The 17,952-nt window shown below is 39.6% G+C and overlaps 1 protein-coding gene across 1 annotated transcript in view; it reads right to left on the minus strand.

Moving 5' to 3' along the window:
- The window catches only part of LOC140228008 (integrator complex subunit 2-like), a 46,678-nt gene that overhangs the window by 9,018 nt on the left and 19,708 nt on the right, over window positions 1–17,952 (minus strand). The window contains exons 5-15 of the mRNA XM_072308403.1: window positions 17,452–17,582; window positions 16,806–16,979; window positions 14,022–14,191; window positions 6,245–6,370; window positions 5,764–5,832; window positions 4,630–4,744; window positions 4,252–4,320; window positions 3,797–3,931; window positions 2,668–2,992; window positions 1,652–1,957; window positions 871–1,072 (exon numbers count right to left, since the gene is read on the minus strand). Coding sequence (XP_072164504.1) covers window positions 871–1,072; window positions 1,652–1,957; window positions 2,668–2,992; window positions 3,797–3,931; window positions 4,252–4,320; window positions 4,630–4,744; window positions 5,764–5,832; window positions 6,245–6,370; window positions 14,022–14,191; window positions 16,806–16,979; window positions 17,452–17,582 — 1,822 coding nt within the window. The remainder of the gene's footprint in view (window positions 1–870; window positions 1,073–1,651; window positions 1,958–2,667; window positions 2,993–3,796; window positions 3,932–4,251; window positions 4,321–4,629; window positions 4,745–5,763; window positions 5,833–6,244; window positions 6,371–14,021; window positions 14,192–16,805; window positions 16,980–17,451; window positions 17,583–17,952) is intronic.

Genomic DNA, 17,952 nt, shown 5'->3' on the forward strand with positions numbered 1-17,952 from the left:
TTTTGGCGCATCAAGCTTTACAATCTCGGAAGATGATAGCACAGGCAAAGTAAAGTTTACCGATGGCATTTTGCTTTACCTCGCTATAGCAGGTTTGATTTACTATGTTTTTCTTTGTTTGGAAGTCACAAAATTTATCTCGTTATAGCAGTTATTTCGTTATAGCCGATCTCGCTATAAGAGTAGCATTTTACATAGACTTGTGTGGAAGGAAATTTGGGACCGAGAAAATTTCCTCGTTATAACCGATATCTCGTTATAGCAGTGTTCGTTATACCGAGTTTCCCCTGTATATATATATATATATATATATATATATATATTTTGCATATGAATAAGAAAACCCATAACTACACAAATCTTACAACTGCTTGTAGATAACATAACTCTAGAAATTTACATTCTAATTTCATGGACGACTTACACGAACACAACTGAAAAAAGAATTGCAAAACCACACCTAGTGTTGTGGCAATGTACTGCCCTTACTCATGTACCTTCTCACAATGCAAATACATAAACAATGTCAAAAGAATTTGAAATGTCTGCTGCAAAGCCACCAGGTCCTTCTACTTTACAACATCTTCATAGGGCATATTAACAGTCATCTTGGCATTGCATGTTATGTGTGCTGTACGAAGCCTTATACACAACAAAAACAGAATCACTCAAGTTTTCCGAGTCAAAACATGTGATTATTAGAGGATTTGAAAGGTGGATGTCCAAACAACACACTATCAAATTTGAATTTTTGGCAAAGGTAGCAAAAAAATATATGTAATATATACATGTATCTCTCCAGTCCTACTGACGTCCTTCCCCCCTACCATTTTAATATGGAGAGGAATTGAACATTGCTGGCCATGTTACCTTCTGGGCATAACGGTGTTGAGTTTGTGCCAGAGACTGACTGCCATGCTGGTGACCTTCCTGGGTACATCAGGAGCAAGGAGTCCAGGCAGGCTGGCCACCAGGATGTCTGTGTACTCCATCAGACGGGGGTTGTCTCTATCCAACAGGGCCTCTAGGATCAGCACGGCTGGGGTTGGGTTGGTGGCTGCCACGGACAGAGCTGTCATGGGATCAGAGTGGTGGGAAAGAGATGTTATACATTTGCTGCATGACTTGATGGAGGCTCAGATGGTCTGCAAATGGGGGGGGGGGGGGGGGAGGTCCTATGACAGATCCTCCAGTATCTATGGAAAGTCATCTGTTGTTATCAACTTTTATTAGAGAGCCATGTTTTGCCTCGGACCATACTGAATTTTACTCCTGCATGATGAGATGAAGATGTTCCTTTCATTTACTCTTATTTTAGAGTTGAGTGTGAGTTTATTTTATTTATACACGGAAATAAAAGCCTACTTTCAGCTGGACAGCTGTTTTTTTAGCAAGGCCGTGTTTCACATCAAATAACAAGTGCTCAACATGAAACTCACACTGAGATAAGCCAATTAAATTTGTCAGATTAACATCAAAATGTTAACATAGACTGAATGTGATTTCTTTTATCAAATAAGATGCCAAACAGCACAAGTAGCTTGCTTCTTCACAACCATGATGCTTACAAGTGATGACACCAGTGAGGGTGATTCATATGTGAGAAAGCATTTATCCCAGTCACTGCTTGATGAGATTTTTAATGACTCACCCTTTTTGAGTTTGTCTGGACTGCATCTCTCCCTCTCCCCTGAACCACTCCCCAGCCTCCTCCCACCACCATTGGCTCCTCGCTTCCTCTTCCTCATCCCCTGGCGATCCCTCTCCTCCATCTCATCGGCCAGCCAGTCCTCCACCAGGCACAGGTGGGGGTAGTGGGTGGAGACGCAGCGCAGCAAGGTTGGGTAGAGAGCGCCATACTCTGTCTGCTTGGCCTGGGCGTGTCGCACCAGGTACTTGATGGGCAGCTGAGAGATCAGCTGTCTGGAGTAGGTCAGAGGTCGTTCATTTATTATCACTGGAGTGGGAGAGACAGAGAGAGAAAAATGATAGCTTACCAATAGCTCTCCATATCACTACCAAATATGTCTAATACAGCAGCGCTATTGTTTGAGAAATGACAAATTTAGTGGGTCTTGCACTGAAGTTTTTGTAACGCCTAACGTTACCTTAGTCTTTGCCTTTACTGTGACAGCTAAGAGGGCACTTATCGTAATGCTCATAGAACTTGATTACCCCATGCCAAAGATTTTAATGAAATGGGACTCAAAAATCTCTACTACTGTGTTCATGTGATTAGTCAAATAGTAATTTTTCCTTCTGTATAAAGATTAGACATAGCTCAGGAAATTTTCTTGCACTCAATTGTCCCTGGCTTTTCGGCACATCTCTTATTGGCACATGTCTTATTCAGATAAAAAAGCTTCTCACTTCTGGGAAAAAAAAACAACAAGCGATAACTATCTTTCATTGGATTTCCATTTTTGTTTTTCACACATGATACACCTTTCTGTCATTGAACAAAATGTTTTATTTCCCATGGGAATATAACACTGTGGCCTTGAATCTAACATCAACAGTGTTTGTTTGTTTCTTTTTTTAATTAGCATCATTAAGAGCTAATAGGATGAAGACTCATAACTATAACATGCTGGAACCTGCCACTCTTTATGACAGGAGATGCAGACGTTGATGTATGGCATTAAATCAGTGAAATAAAACACTCACTGAGATGTTTCATATTGTTCAGTACACAGTCTTCATACAGCATCACATAGTACAACATCAGGAGCTGTGCCGCCATTCGCGCTTCCTCCCCCAGCTCCACCTTCTCCTCCACCTCCATAGCATCTGATGCATTGCCCTGCACGAGGGACACTGCAGAGGACTTGAAGACCGACAGGATCTCCCTCTCTGAGAGTGGAGTGTTCCGCAGGTGTTTGGAGCCAGACTGAGTGGGCATGACCACAGAGGTCACAAACACTTCAATCAGAGGGGGCAGCAGTGGGTGGAGGGGTGGGGTGGCGTTACATATTTGCCTAAAGAGCCAATCCTAGTGAAAGAAACAAATATAAGTCATATCAGAAGATGCTGCTTCAATAAGCACAGAAAAATACAATTTAGAACCACAGAACCCAACTCCTTACAGTACATTGTCAAGTTTGATGCAGGTGTAATAATGGCAGGGCCCTCCAGTACAACAGTGTCAATTCTGAAGAGGCTATCCTGGATAAAGATGAATATGTTATTATTATCATTATTATTACTATTATTGCCTAGCATGAATACCTAATAGCTTTGTGTGTTCAACCTCAGTTCAAATGGACAGTTTTGAAACTGTCTTGTCATAGAATAAAGTGATGATTGAACAGTTGAAGTTGGAGACATTCTAGATGAAGCACCACTAGCGCCCTTCAAAGGCGGATACCAGGCTAAGAAACCACCCCCATCATCATCATTTTTGTCAACTTTACAAGATTTTTGTTTGAATTTGTCTGAAAAAAGGCACAATGACTGCACATAGCCCATTAACAAACTTCATCATTACAATATACATCTCTCTGTGGTCCATGTGGTTACATAATGTTCATTATCACATACCAACTCCATGTCTTTGACTTATACACTATCATCTTTTGCGGTTATAGTACATAGCAACTAACTTCATATTTAAGGTAGTATTTGGACATCTGTGTCATGAGCTTGGTTTGGTGAATAGTGGGGCTAAGCTTGTGCCTATACCTCGATAGAGATATTATGCTTTATTCAGCAACTACCGTCATGATAAATGAAGCATTGGACATCAGCATTATTGGCTTGGTTTGGTGATTAGTGAGGCTATTGCCTGTGTCTCTACCTTGATAGGGATGTTATGCTTGGTGAATGCCCGGCTCTTGAGGAGGTGAAAGACACAGTGGATGGGAAGGAACCCTGTTGTGGATGCACTGAGCTTTGGGGTGACGGCTACTGTGACAGCATGGGCAGCGGCTACCTGCAAGGTGAATCAGAGAGAGCAAGTTGACACAGTCATACAGTGAGATGAAGACTAGCTATCAATTATCTACATAGACAACACTGTCCATTCAATTCAACTGGCAGTATCACAGGAATATGTTTGTGTCCATAGCAATAACATGCAGTCACCATGATAAAAGATTGAGAACAAGATATTTGCATGATATGACGCACAATGTGTGATCAATTCTACCCAACCCCCCCCCCCACCCCCCCCCCCAAAAAAAAATGTTCAAAACCTTTGTTACTATCACTATTGGACAAGTACATTATACCTGATGACTGTAGCCACATTACCTGTTCTGTGAATATATCTTGGATGAAAAGAAGCCTCATCTTGGCAAGAGAGTTGGTTCTCATTGCAATCTGGAATGAAACAGGAAAACAATCACACAATTAACAAGTGGCAAGACTACGTATATACAACATTCATTTCCTGACTGTACATCACAGATATAAATACAGTCAAACCTGTCTATAGCAGCGACCCAGGGGAGATGAAAAAAGTGGCTGATAAAGACAGGTGGCTGCTATAGACAGGTTCTTTAACATGCTTTTTCTCTCAGAGGGAATTGTTTTAGTGCTTGTATAAGGCAGGTGGTTGCTATAGACAGGTGGTCGCTAAGACAGGTTTTACTGTATCCACTACAGACAAATCTGTAGGCCCTCACTCACCTTCATTCCCAGAGTGGTGCACACCAGTTCTACAATGGCTTGCATCTGGTTTGCATGGAAGTGAATGGCCATCAGCAGAAGCATTTCACTGAATGAAGCACTGACACCACTCTCCCTGCAACAAATAACAAAGACATATTCAACATACATGGTACTGCTCTGTATAAAGGGACTCTGACTGAGCTACAGCAATGTACAGTATGTCCCAAAAAAATTACAATCGGATTTTCGCATTGATAATACCCAATATGATTAAACTGTTCAAATGCTACTTTAGGGTCTTAAAATATAACATCTTAGCTCTATTTTGCAGAAAACCCCATTCAATTTGGTTAAGCAGTCACAGAGAAATGTGGATTGTTGTAAAGCATGTCATGAGTCTGATTCTTCCAAGTTTAGCACTTGGATGCTCTTGGTACTGCATATTACTGTGTAAACACAATAGACAGAACTTGGAGGGAAGTGATTCCTGACATGCTCTACAAAATTCCTCATTTCTCTTTGACCACTCAAGCAAATCGAATGGGGTTTTCTGTAAGATATGCGCAATGAGTTATAGTTTCATACCCTGAAATCATATTTTGACTGACTTGCTATTTTTTAAAGTTATCATTGTGGAGGGTCCCGTTGCAATTTTTTTTGGGACATATGGTACTGTATGCTTGAAAAGACTTATGTTAATATCACTATTTTTAAGGTGTGTCTGCTGCTTTAAATACAGTTTGTAAGAGCATGCAGCCTTATACTCTTTATAAAAAATAATCATAATAAAAAAAAAAAACTGCTGCAGTAAGCTGAAACACCAAAGACAGAGCAGAAGCCAACCTAAAGGCAGGATTTCTAATGTGCACTGTGTTGAATTTTCCCCAACATTCTTGAGACAAACAAATTAAACAATCTTAAATGATAACAAAGATCCTCATTATTACAGTTTTGAATAAAACAAGTTTAAATTCTAAGTGTTAAATTTGTTATTATGAAATCCAGTAAATGCACAGCATTATCTAAACTCAAAACCCTGATTCAAATTGTAGCCAGACATGGAAGTGAGACATGATAAAAACATAACGCAAAAAAATCAAAACACCTTTAGAAGCAATTATTCATATAAATATCCTGGATTACATTGCTCACCTTTCAAATCTTGGTCCCTCCTTCACAAGCCAATTTATCCACCTCGTCACAATCTTCTCATCATCTCCACTGTCAAGAGCACATGAAATCAGAACAGTACTAAACAGAACACATTCATTTGCCATCTATATCAAAGCTTTGATCATCAGGACTGTTCTTACTGTCAAGATGAATTGAGGTCTTCAAATGTGTACACTTGTATGGCTCCTGAATATTTTCCATTTGTTTTTAAAGGTCTGATAGACCTGCAAACATCAACACCACATCTGCAGCTACTTAGATCAAGAAAATATCTGTCTTTGTGACATGATAAAATGGACCTATTTCACTTTACTGTTATACAACTCTCAAAAAGGAGCTTGAATGAAAGATTACAATTTTTGTTGGTACATTGTTTGTATGCTGTTTGTTTCAGCACCAAATAGACTGAAAGAACACTAGTTATGACTACTTTGGAAGACAGTGATAGATTGAAGCCTACCTGACGAGAAAGGGGCAGGCTAGCAGCATGCACAAGCCCATAGATATGAATCTGATGCCTGCAGCTGTGGGCGGAGGGTGGCTGGTCAGTAGTCGTAGCAGCTGCTTGGTTTCCGTCTCACTGAACCTGTGTGACCAATCAATTGATCATGGAGCATCACCTGTCATTGGTCTAACTCTTGTAAACAAACTACATCCCTGCTTCTGGGAGGTACACATGTACTGGGTAATATCTGCTAAGAATAAGTAGCCACACCAACTAAGCCAGGAAACGAGACCTGTAATGGTCTTTGGTAGCCAGATGAATGAACAAGGACTTTGGGAGGTTTGTATCCCATTTTCTGACAATCAAGTGGCCTTTTTGCTCTTACAGTTAAAAAACGTGGAGAGTCTCTGCAATCTTCATCTTTTATTTTGGTGAAAACAATTCAATACAAGCATAATACACATGCTAACTGTCATATAATATATGACAGACAGCATATTATGCTTGTATATTCTCTCTCATGAGGCCATAAAACCTGTGACTTTCCCTTTCCTATTTCCAAACTTAAAATGATGATTAACCCTATTCTAACAGGGGGGCGGGTCAAATTGACCCCCCCCCTCGACGTTTCGCGCCACGATTCCGCAACGCGCATAGATTTTGCCGCGTCGTTTCATGACTTTTTTCATTAAAGTCTCCCGCATATTTTGAGACCAAACTTGCGACGTCCGGGTACACCGTTCTGAAGTTATGCAATGTTTTGCATGTGCATGTCAACCCGAAAACCGCTCGAATTCATGATTTCGTGTGCAAATCCAATGCAAACTGTGTTTTCTTGTTTAATTGATATAAATTAGATTATTTCAACTTTTAACCATTGAAATAAATCAATTCTAATGTAGATAAGCTTGAAAAAGTGCCTCCAACAAATTTTGGCAAAAAAACAATTAACAAAACAATAATAAACAAAAGAAAATGATTTTGATTGCGCTATTTTTTTACAAGAAAATTGTTTGATGTGTCTTAAGGAACTCTGACAGAAAAATTTAATAATCCTTCAGTTTTTTTGATGGAGTTATAGGTGAAACTATGTTTTCATGCGTTAATTTGCATAATTAATTTATTAAAAAATATGAAATCAACATTTTTCTATTGTATGACCATGTAATCTTGTAGTTGACATCCAGCTCTATGTTCAGGCAAAATTTTGCGGCGATCGCGCGATCGACGGCCGAGGTCTGAAGGGGGGGTCAAATTGACCTCCCCCAGTAAAAACTTGGTCTCAAATAGCCCAGTTAGAATAGGGTTAAAGTACATATCCCTCTGTTGCTTTTGATAAATACCTTTATTTAGTACACAGCACATCATTTCTAATATGCAGTCAACATAGGTTTTGGGTATGTTATGTCTACCCCAGCAGAAACACTGATCTTTTTCCTCTCACATTTGGTTGTATATTCGCTGAATGCAGTATAATGCAAACATTCCTCCAGAAAACCAATGATAACGGGGATAATCAAAATGAAACAACAAATACATCTAGGATTACCACTGCACTGCTACTTTACCTGGCAATCATGGAAAATAAAAGATGCTAGACAAGGAGTAATCATTGCTACAGAAAAAAAAAAAAAAAAATCTGTCACAATGTGCAATCTCTCTAAGCATCACTAATGGAGCTGCTGTACTTAACCCCTCTCATCCCCTTTTAGTCAGGTCGCTTAGTGAAATTACCATTACACGGCGGATAAAAGCACCAAATTTGGAGAGATGACCCATCATGACCTACTCATTGATATTTGAGTAGGAGCCCTCTGTAACTTTTTTATTTTCATGGTATAAATGCTGAATTTCATTTTGCAGAAAATATCGCGGGCATGAAACTTTCACAAATTCGCGAGGAGCTAATATTTGCAAAAGCAAAATGCGCGCGATTCTAAACAATGCCTTTGATGCCAGTGGCAATTCGCGGAATTTTCATGCTGCGAAAAAGACCGTCGGCTCTAAGTCACGAATCATTCGTGTCGCGAAAATAACACCGTATTTATGTATCTGAGGGAGTAAAGTAACAATAAAACGAGGTTCACATTTGCTGTACATGTTTCAAGTTTCATGGAACTGGAAAACAGGAACCCAATCTTGAATTCCTAGATCAACAAAGCATTTGAAACACGGAGGTGGTTGAATTAATGACCGATTTATGAAGAGAAAAACGCTTAATGCTGTTAAGGTGTCACAGTCCCTAATATTCCCAGTTTGACTACGTATACAATATCAAAGGGGCTTGGAACGTTTTCTAATGTCAAGGGGGTGGGACATCACTGACCCTTGAACACCCCCCCCTCCCTCAATGGTTCGCATCCCCCTCCATCCCCCCCCCCCCCCCCCAATCATTAGAAAACGTTCTGCAGCCCCTTTAATATCGGGTCTATATTTATGTACATGTATAGTACATAAGTCTGAACCGCCAATAGTACATCACACTGTGACACCCAACAGCATTTTCTATTCATAAATCGTAATATATTCAATAACCTCCATGTTTCAAATGCTTTGTTGATCACGGAATTCAAGATTGGGTTCATGTTTTTCTAGTTCCATGAAAAAATGAAAAAAAATACAACAAATTTAAACCTCTTTTTTGTTAGTTTACTTCCTCAGATACATAAATACAGTGTTATATTCACGACATGAAATTTTCGCACATTGGAGCTGACGGTCTTTTCGCAGCATGAAAATTCAGCGAATTGCCACTGGCATCTAATGCATTGTTTAGAATCGCGCGCATTTTGCTTTTGCGAATATTAGCTCCTCGCGAATTTGCGAAAGTTTCATGCCCGCAAAATTTTCTGCAAATTGAAATTCAGCATTTATACCATGAAAATGAAAATTTTACAGAGGGCTCCTACTCAAATATCAATGAGTAGGTCCTGAGGGGTCATCTCTCCAAATTTGGTGCTTTTATCCGCCGTGTAACGGTAATCTCAATATTTGACATTAAGCGACCTGACTATTTCCCTATAAACCCATTGAGGACGAGTCCCAAGTATACTAGGGCAGGTGTTTATGGGAAATGCGTGTTATAACAAAATCAGCCCGTCCTCAATGGGTTAACCCTAACTAACTCTTTTCAAAAGAAAAAAGTCATGAAACACCGCGACAATAGCTTTTCGCGATACGACCCCCCCCCCTCGACGTTCCGCGCCATGTATCACTATCGCGAAAAGCTATTGCCGCAGTGTTTCATGACTTTTTTCTTTTGAGTCTCCCGCATCTTTTGACACCAAATTTGCGATGCCTGGGTGCGCGGTTCCGAAGTTGCGCATAAATATGTACGTGCATATCCAGGGATCTCGCCAGCGTATATCACCCTTGTCGGCCCCGACAAGCGTGCGGTTTGAAGAAGCAATTGCCGACAAGGGTAAAACTTGCCGACAAGGGTAACACCACGCGTGAACTTGCCGACAAGGGTAACTTGCTTGACGAGCTAAGTTCGGACCAATTTCTCGCCTTTTTCAGTCTTTATTATCTGGCTAGAAAAGAAGCTAGATGTTGAAAGCAGCAGTTTACATACTTATACAAGCGCAAAAATTTATCTACGCAGTCACCGCACCGATCACAACAACGCGGCTCAACAGAGCGACGTACTAGCTGATACCAGGGAGCCCTCCCTGCTGATACACACCACATCACACACTTGCTCACTCGCATGCGCTCTGATTTGGGATCCACACACACATGCACAAGCACCCAGCCGGCGGCCACTTACAGCTGCCTGCGTGTACAACGGTACAGTGTATTGTGAGAGGGAGAGAGAGGACGGAAAGAGAGGGTCGGAGGCCGAAGGAGGCTGAGGAAGGCTGACACGTGCTCGCTTGTTGTCACGCTTGTTGTCCGGTTACGCAAAAACAAACGATATGAAATGCATGCCCCCCTCCGCCAAAGGTTGTATTTTTTTTTTTTTTTTGCTGCTTTGGTTTGTTTGTTAGTTTGTCTGCCTGTCTGTCTCTCTATTCGCAAAATAAGTCAAATTTTGGGAACAGATTAGGATGAAATTTTCAGGAACAGTTACAGTTGGTTGGTAAAATGGCGCAAGGAACAGGTGATTAAATTTTGATAGTGAGCAGGATTTATAATACCATCGAAATTCACCGCCAGGATCCAGGATTTTTAGACTTTGTTTCGTATATTTGAAAGGATTCGTATCAATTCTTTAGGAAGCTGGCCATCGGCAATGATGCAAAATTAGATGCGTTCAAAGCATTGCCGCAGAGAGAAAATTAACTCCAATTTTCGTTTAAAAAAAAGAAAAGAAAAAAGAACGTGCGATGGAGTAAGCAAATGCAAATTGTTATTTAGGTTTTGGTAGTTTCAGTGGGTTATTATTTTTTTTTCTAAAAAGCCATGCGTTCCATTTTAGCCTTTTCAATTTCCATGGATTTGTAAACGTCATTCGTGAATATTCCATTTTCCTTCTCCGGGCCGAAATTTATAGTAATTCTGTCATGATGGTCTTTCAAGTTCAACGTACGTATTGTGCTCCACGTGCTTCTGGGTTGGTTTGTTAAAAGGTGGGTTAGGGGGCCTTCATGGGCAGAAAATAAATGGCTGATCATTCATCAATATTCCCAGTTGGTTTACATGCTATGTACACGCTGTTTACGACTACTGAAGCAAGGTGGCAGTACGCGCGACATTCTTTATCTGACACCTGGCTTTCGTGGAAATTTCGTGGAAATTTCCACAAGCCATGATATCAAGTTTCCCCACTGCTTGAGGTCGTGCTTTTTTTTTTATTCTTCATTACGAACATCAATTTTTTCAACTTGAAAAGTGTAGATAATTTGCTTCGAGGACGTGTTTCTTTCTTTTTTTTTTTCATTGCAGCGTCGGTAACATTTTGTTTTGTTCATCGTCCGTGCATGGCAGGGGTTCATGGGAGGAGAACGATAAGAATGACTGGGGAGAAAATAAACTGAAAGAAGGAAGCATCTTTTGAGCGAGCTGTCTTTGTTTTTCTCTACACCAGCATCAGTTATCGCCACCAAGGTTCATTTTTTTTTTCCGTTACTCCGACAGATTAATGATAAAATGATGCTAGATTCTTTATTCTGAAGGTTCGTTAATCCAAAAATGATTAAGAAAAAATGTCCCTTCATTTCACGACGAAATCAGTTTTGTTATTTCGAACGTTCTGCCAGTGAAATTTCGGAATAAAACGACGGCACAAAACAGCGTGTTTTCGTACTCTAAGGGTCTGTTATTCCGACAGAAGTAGTTATGATGAAATAATAAATTGTAGATTCTTATTCTGAAGGTTCGTTAACCGAAAATTGAATAAAGAAAAATGTCCGTAAATTTCAAAACGAAATCAGTGCGTCATTTCAAACGTTTTGCCAGTGAAATTTTGGAATAAAACGACTGCCCCCAAACAGTTGCAGTTTTCTTACTCTGAGGGTTCGTTACTCCGACAGATTAATGAAAAAATAATGCTAGATTCCTTCTTCTGAAGGTTCGTTAATCAAAAAAAAAAAAAAAATGATTAAGAAAAAATGTCCGTTCATTTCACAACGAAATCAGTTTTGTTATTATTTCTGTCAGTGAAATTTCGGAATAAAACGACGGCACAAAACAGCGTGTTTTCGTACTCTATAAGGGTCTGTTATTCCGACAGAAGTAGTAATGATGAAATAATAAATTGTAGATTCTTTATTCTGAAGGTTCGTTAACCGAAAATTGAATAAAGAAAAATGTCCGTAAATTTCAAAACGAAATCAGTGCGTCATTTCGAACGTTTTGCCAGTGAAATTTGGAATAAAACAACTGCCCCAAAAAAGAGTTGCACTTTTCTTACTCTTAGGGTTCGTTACTCCGACAGATTAATGATAAAACAATGCTATATTCCTTATTCTGAAGGTTCGTTAATCCAAAAATGATTCTAAAAAATGTCCGTTCATTTCACAACGAAATCAGTTTTGTTATTTCGAACGTTTCCGTCAGTGAAATTTCAGAATAAAACGACGGCCCCAAAACTGTTAGTTTTCTTTTACTCTGAAGGTTCGTTACTGCGAAAGAATAACGATAATACTTTAGATTCTTAATTCTGAACGATCGTTAATCGGAAAACGATAAAGAAGAAATGAAAACGGTTATAGTTTTCTTACCCTCAGGGTTCGTTACTCCGACAGAATAATGGCAAAATAATACTCTACATTCTTAATTCTGAATGATCGTTAATAGAAAGATTATAAAGGAGAAAATATTCGTTTATATCCAAACGAAATCAGTTTTGTTATTTCGAATGTTCTGCCAGTATAATTTCGGAATACAACAACGGCCCCAAAACGGTGTTTTCTTATTCTGAAGGTTTTTTATTCTGAAACAATAACGATGATAGATGATAGATTCCTTTCTGAAGGTTCGTTGATCGGAAAATAATAAAGAAAAAATGCTTGTTAATCTTAATTCGAACGAAATCAGTTTTATTTTGAACATTCATCTGTAGTACCGACCTTTGGTGTTGTTGTTGTTTTCGATTACAAACCTTCGAAGTACTCAGTAATGAATCGTTTCATTTTATGATTAAACAAACCTTCGGAATAATGGCCATCATTACATTTAAAATTGTAGGATATCTCTTTGATGTCACGGCCAAACTACCGCAGTATACCCAGAAAGGAAAGTGCAACGATGTCCCGAAAGTTCTCGATCGCTTCTCGCGCATCTGCATGCAATAGGCCTACCACGTGGTCGAGCAGACGGCGAGAAAGCAACACGGCGCGCGTTGTTGCGATGCAGAGGCGGCTAATTATTGCAACAGTGAAACAGGAAAGGCCTAAAAGAAATCGGAACCTCCACCATCGGCACCTACTTCTCTTTCATTTACCGGTATTATTTAGGAACTGCCGCTAACATAAGGTATGGAGTTTCTGCATTGTTTCTGTGAGAATATGCCCCTCACAACGTTCATTACATCTCCGTGAGAATGTCACATTTAGTGGCATTTTAGCGGCGATTTATCTGTGTTGTATTGAGCATTAGCGAAGGCTTCCGCGCTTCGCGCGGGAGGGGGAACCCCCCTCCCGTACCCACCCCCAGAACAGCGCGCATAAATGCCGACAAGCGTGAAGAAATTCCTGGCGAGAACCCTGCATATCACACCAAAAATTGCTCAAAAACATGAATTCGTGTACAATTTCAATGTAAACTGTGCTTACAGGTAAATTTCATAAAAGCATGATTATTTTGGGGTTTTATTGATCAAAATCAATTAATAACATATTTTCTTGTTCGGAACAATGTGCGGACAAATTTCATCAAAAAAACAATGAAAAACATAAAGTCGAAAAAACAAAGAAATACGTAAGAAATTCAAAAAACAATAAAATACTTAAGAAATTTTTTTCTGATGGCACAATTTTTTTCTCTTATATTTGCTAAGGACACTAAAAAGAATATTTACACAAAAAAATTGCCTGTTTTGAGCTTTATTTAGTAATTCATACCAAATTGTCGGATTTCATGCATCATTATGCACAAATTAGCATAATTTAGCATAAATGATAATTTTAAAAAAAATTGACTTCATGGTACTTTAGATTACGTCATAGGCAATGTGTGTGCCAATTTTTGTCGCGATCGTGCGGTCGATGACCGAGATCTGGAGGGGAGGGGGGGGGGGGGGCCTGGGAGGCCCCCCTGGCTCTATCATCTACCTAAATAGCCTGGCCTAGTTAGGGTTAAATCCATACGTAAAACATGTGTTTCTGTCACTCTAAACCTTATGACTTACTTCATGCCAGCAATGCCCTTCAGGGCACAGTAGAGTCTCATGAAGGCACTGGCCTGTACCACGTTTCTGGCGGGGAGGTCCCCAAAGTGCTCCAGGGAGGGGGTGATAGTCCTCAGCTCCTGTAGCAGGTGGTCCCTGAGACTTTGCAGCATGGTGTTGTCTTGCTTCAACTGATACCAAAGGAAGCAGTCACAATAGCTTAATCTTAGTCACTGAAAAACTACATTTCTACATCCTGCAAAGTATTAGACCACGCTTGCAAACGGATTCAATCCTCATGAAAAAAAGAAAAGACTAGAAATGTCGCTTTGGCGACTGGTATGCCTCCGCCATAATGCATGATTTTCCCAATAGGTCTAGATAGTACATGTGGACAATGTGTGATTACATTTTCACAAAATTGGCAAAATATTGAAATGACAAGTTTGTCACAAATGTGTTGAATGTTCACCTTCCTTGACCTAGGTTTAATTGGATGAATAGGAGAGCATGTATCTAGGGATTTAAGGACTTTAACTTGACTTTGACCCATTCATACATTTAGGCATTGAGTAATTTTCAAGGTACAGGTGTGGAGAAAAAGTGCAATTTCTGAATTGAATAGTAAATTGTTACCATTTTCATCTGGCCCTTGACCCTAAAATTCATAAGATAATCACTTTCAGGTAGAACATGCATAATATGTACTAAGTTTCAAGATAACTTGAGCCACTTCGAGATATGGAGGAAAAAGTTAGTTCAGCACTTTCACTTGATCTTTGACCTTTTGACCTTTGAGGCAAAAAAAGAAGAAAAAAAAAAACTTTCCAGAGAATTTCTATTAGGTTACACATGCATACACCAAGTGTAAAAAAATAATAACCCTGCTGGCATTGCATAAATATGAGGGAAATAGTAAAATTTTGAAGTGTTGCACTTGACCTTTGACCCCTGACCTTTGACCCCATGAACCCTACATTCTCTAGATAATCACTTCCAGTCAGTACATGTATATACTATGTTCCATGAAGATACCTTGAACAATTTTCCAAGGCACGGAGAAAAAAAAGAAGTTTTTATATTTTTTACTTGACCTTTTGACCTTTGACCTCATGACCCAAACTTTCATCAGAGAATCTTAATTGGGTAATACATGTATACACTAAGTTTCAAGAAAATATCTTCAGGCATTCAATAGATATGGCGAAAATAGTGAAATTTCATGTATTTGACCTTGACCTTTTGACCTTTGACCTAAATGTGCACCCAAAAGTTGATAGGCACAACTTCACCCCCTAATACACATACATGCCAAGTTTCATTAGGATACCTCAACAGGTTTTGATAGTTACCTTGTCCACAAAATTCATTACGGACGGACGGAAGGACGGACGGACGGACGGACGGACGGACGGATGGACAACCCGAAAACATAATGCCTCCGGCACCACTTTGTGGCGGAGGCATAAAAAAAGAAAGGAAAAAAAGGGGGGAATTGTAGTACAGGGATCAGAAAAGGAAGAATGTATTATGGTATCTACCTGGTAATCCTGTTCCTTGGATAACTTTTGACCAAGATTTCATTATTCTGGTATGAAGTCCAGTGTGGTTTTGGGAATGTTACACGAAAATGAGGAAAATCTAACTCTTATTCACACACTCTTATAAAAAACGACATAATGCTACATTGAAAAATGTAAAATTTACATATGAATATGAACATATGAATGTTGAGGTCCTCAAGGCTGACTGACCTCCATATGGCTTTAAAGGTAGGGAATACCTTTTACAGAACTCCCAAAATGCAGCAAAACATTAAATATGAACCTCAGGGGACTTGTTTAGGCCACTGCTTAGAAATTTGGAAGTCAACAGTTATCTACAATTTGAATAATGCACAAAACTCAACTACTCAGTAGTTCTGTGTGTCAGCCACATTTAAACCTTTTTGTTGCAGTCTTCTGTATTTTTTTTTTAATCTATAAACACAAATCTAAAAAGTATAAGAGTTGATGTAATAACATATAGAGTGTGTGGCAAGAATGTATATAGAAATGTTTGTTAAGTTTTGATGAACTTTATTCACAAAATATACATGATGGACACACATGCAGTGCATGGGTCTGCAAAGGTAGCCTAGTAATGTACTGGAATTTACGGTGAGCCCCGAAAAGAATTCAATTCAAAATCTAACGGTCAATAAAAATGAACTAAATGTTACCTTCCACTTTCAATACTTTATGGGAGTTTCTAAAATGATACTCTCTTCAACATACCACTGTGTTTATACAACTCTTCATTTAAGGCATGCAAATGGGATTCCCTACCTTTAAAACTGTAACGCAGCATTTTGAATATTTCCCCTGGATATATTAAAGTCTGGGAGCTACAATTTTAATATGATTGCTTTCCTGTGTACTCTTAAACAGAACTAGTGAGGAATCATGTGGGCATGAAAGCAGCTATCTTGATGGTCTTTAACCAATTCAGGGCCTATATCATACATATTTGGCATCAAACTCATAACTGTCAAAATAGGAATTTGAATTTTCTTTTTAGTGTACATTACCAGTCAGCCACTTTTTAAGGACAGACATAAAACAATGTTTTTAAACGGTCAAATCCCCGTTGGTTGTGGTTAAAATGGACAGTGTAAGGTGTTGCTATTTTTTCTCCAAGTACAATAATATACTGCTAATCAATAAATAGGCTGTAAAATAATGGTGAGGATTGTTGAATTGAGTCGACTGGATTGCAGTCCTCCATGCTAGAAAGAACGTAAACAAAGACAGAGTTACTTCCCACCTTCTGGCTGATGCGGACGAACTGGGCAAACCAGTTGCGAACAGTGGAGCTACTGCCCAGTAGCAGGCCACTGAGGAAGCTGACCATATCGCCCTGACCTCCAGCTGCCTTGCTCCTTGTGGCATGGTCCAAGGACAGTGCCACTGCCAGACCAGGAAGGCGGCACTGGTCAACCTGGATTTAAGAGACAAATGTAATCTTTCATGTGAGGAAATGATGGGCTGGAAACAGCATAAGCAGGAAGATTATGACAATATAATGATTACGTCATAGGCAATGTGTGTGCCAATTTTCGGCGCGATTGCGCGGTCGACGGTCGAGATCTGGAGGAGGCCTGGGAGGCCCCCCTGGCTCTATCATCTACCCAAATAGCTTGGCCTAGTTAGGGTTAAGAGTCTAAAACAACATACACGTGTGTACAAATTGGTGAAATACCTGTAAATAGAACTAAAGAAATAAATGATGAGACCAAGGAGGTACTATGTAGGCGAGCTCGCCTAGTACCTCCTTGATGAGACTTACAAGACATGGCTGAACACTTCCTGGTGCTGGGTTACAGAGAGGTAGTATATCAAGCATAACTGAAATCAAACAAGCTGTCTGCGAGTTGCTAGTGAAGAAATGATTTCACATAGGGAATACTCACAGCCATCGCCCTAAGTTTGAGTGTCTGACTTGGATTCATGGCAGCTAGAAGTCGTAGGCTCTCAGTGCGGCGACGCCCACCAACGCTCTCTTCATCCTGCCTCTCTCCGCTCTTGATCAAAATGTGACAAACTGATGTTTGGGGGGGGGGGGGGGTCAAGAAAAGGATGGAAAGTGAGTTCATTGTTCATTATACATTAGCATATTTCTCTTCATGTCATACAAGTAAATTCAATGTTAAATGAAAATGGTAACAGATTCTACTGCAGCCTTAAACTGTGGGAAATGCTGATAAACCGATTTCATAAAATGCTGACTTCACTCGAGAATGATGTCGGCGGTAAGGAATGTTACATTATACACTTTGCACACCAGCATATACATTTATAGATTAAATTCTCTTGCTGAGCAATGTGTCTTTAAATACAAATAAGAACCCATAGGTCTAGCTCTCATCTAAGCATCACAGTTTACATTCATGGCAGCCCACCTGAGCCCACCT

Source organism: Diadema setosum, chromosome 4 (assembly GCF_964275005.1).
Source record: "Diadema setosum chromosome 4, eeDiaSeto1, whole genome shotgun sequence".
NCBI lineage: Eukaryota > Metazoa > Echinodermata > Echinoidea > Diadematoida > Diadematidae > Diadema > Diadema setosum.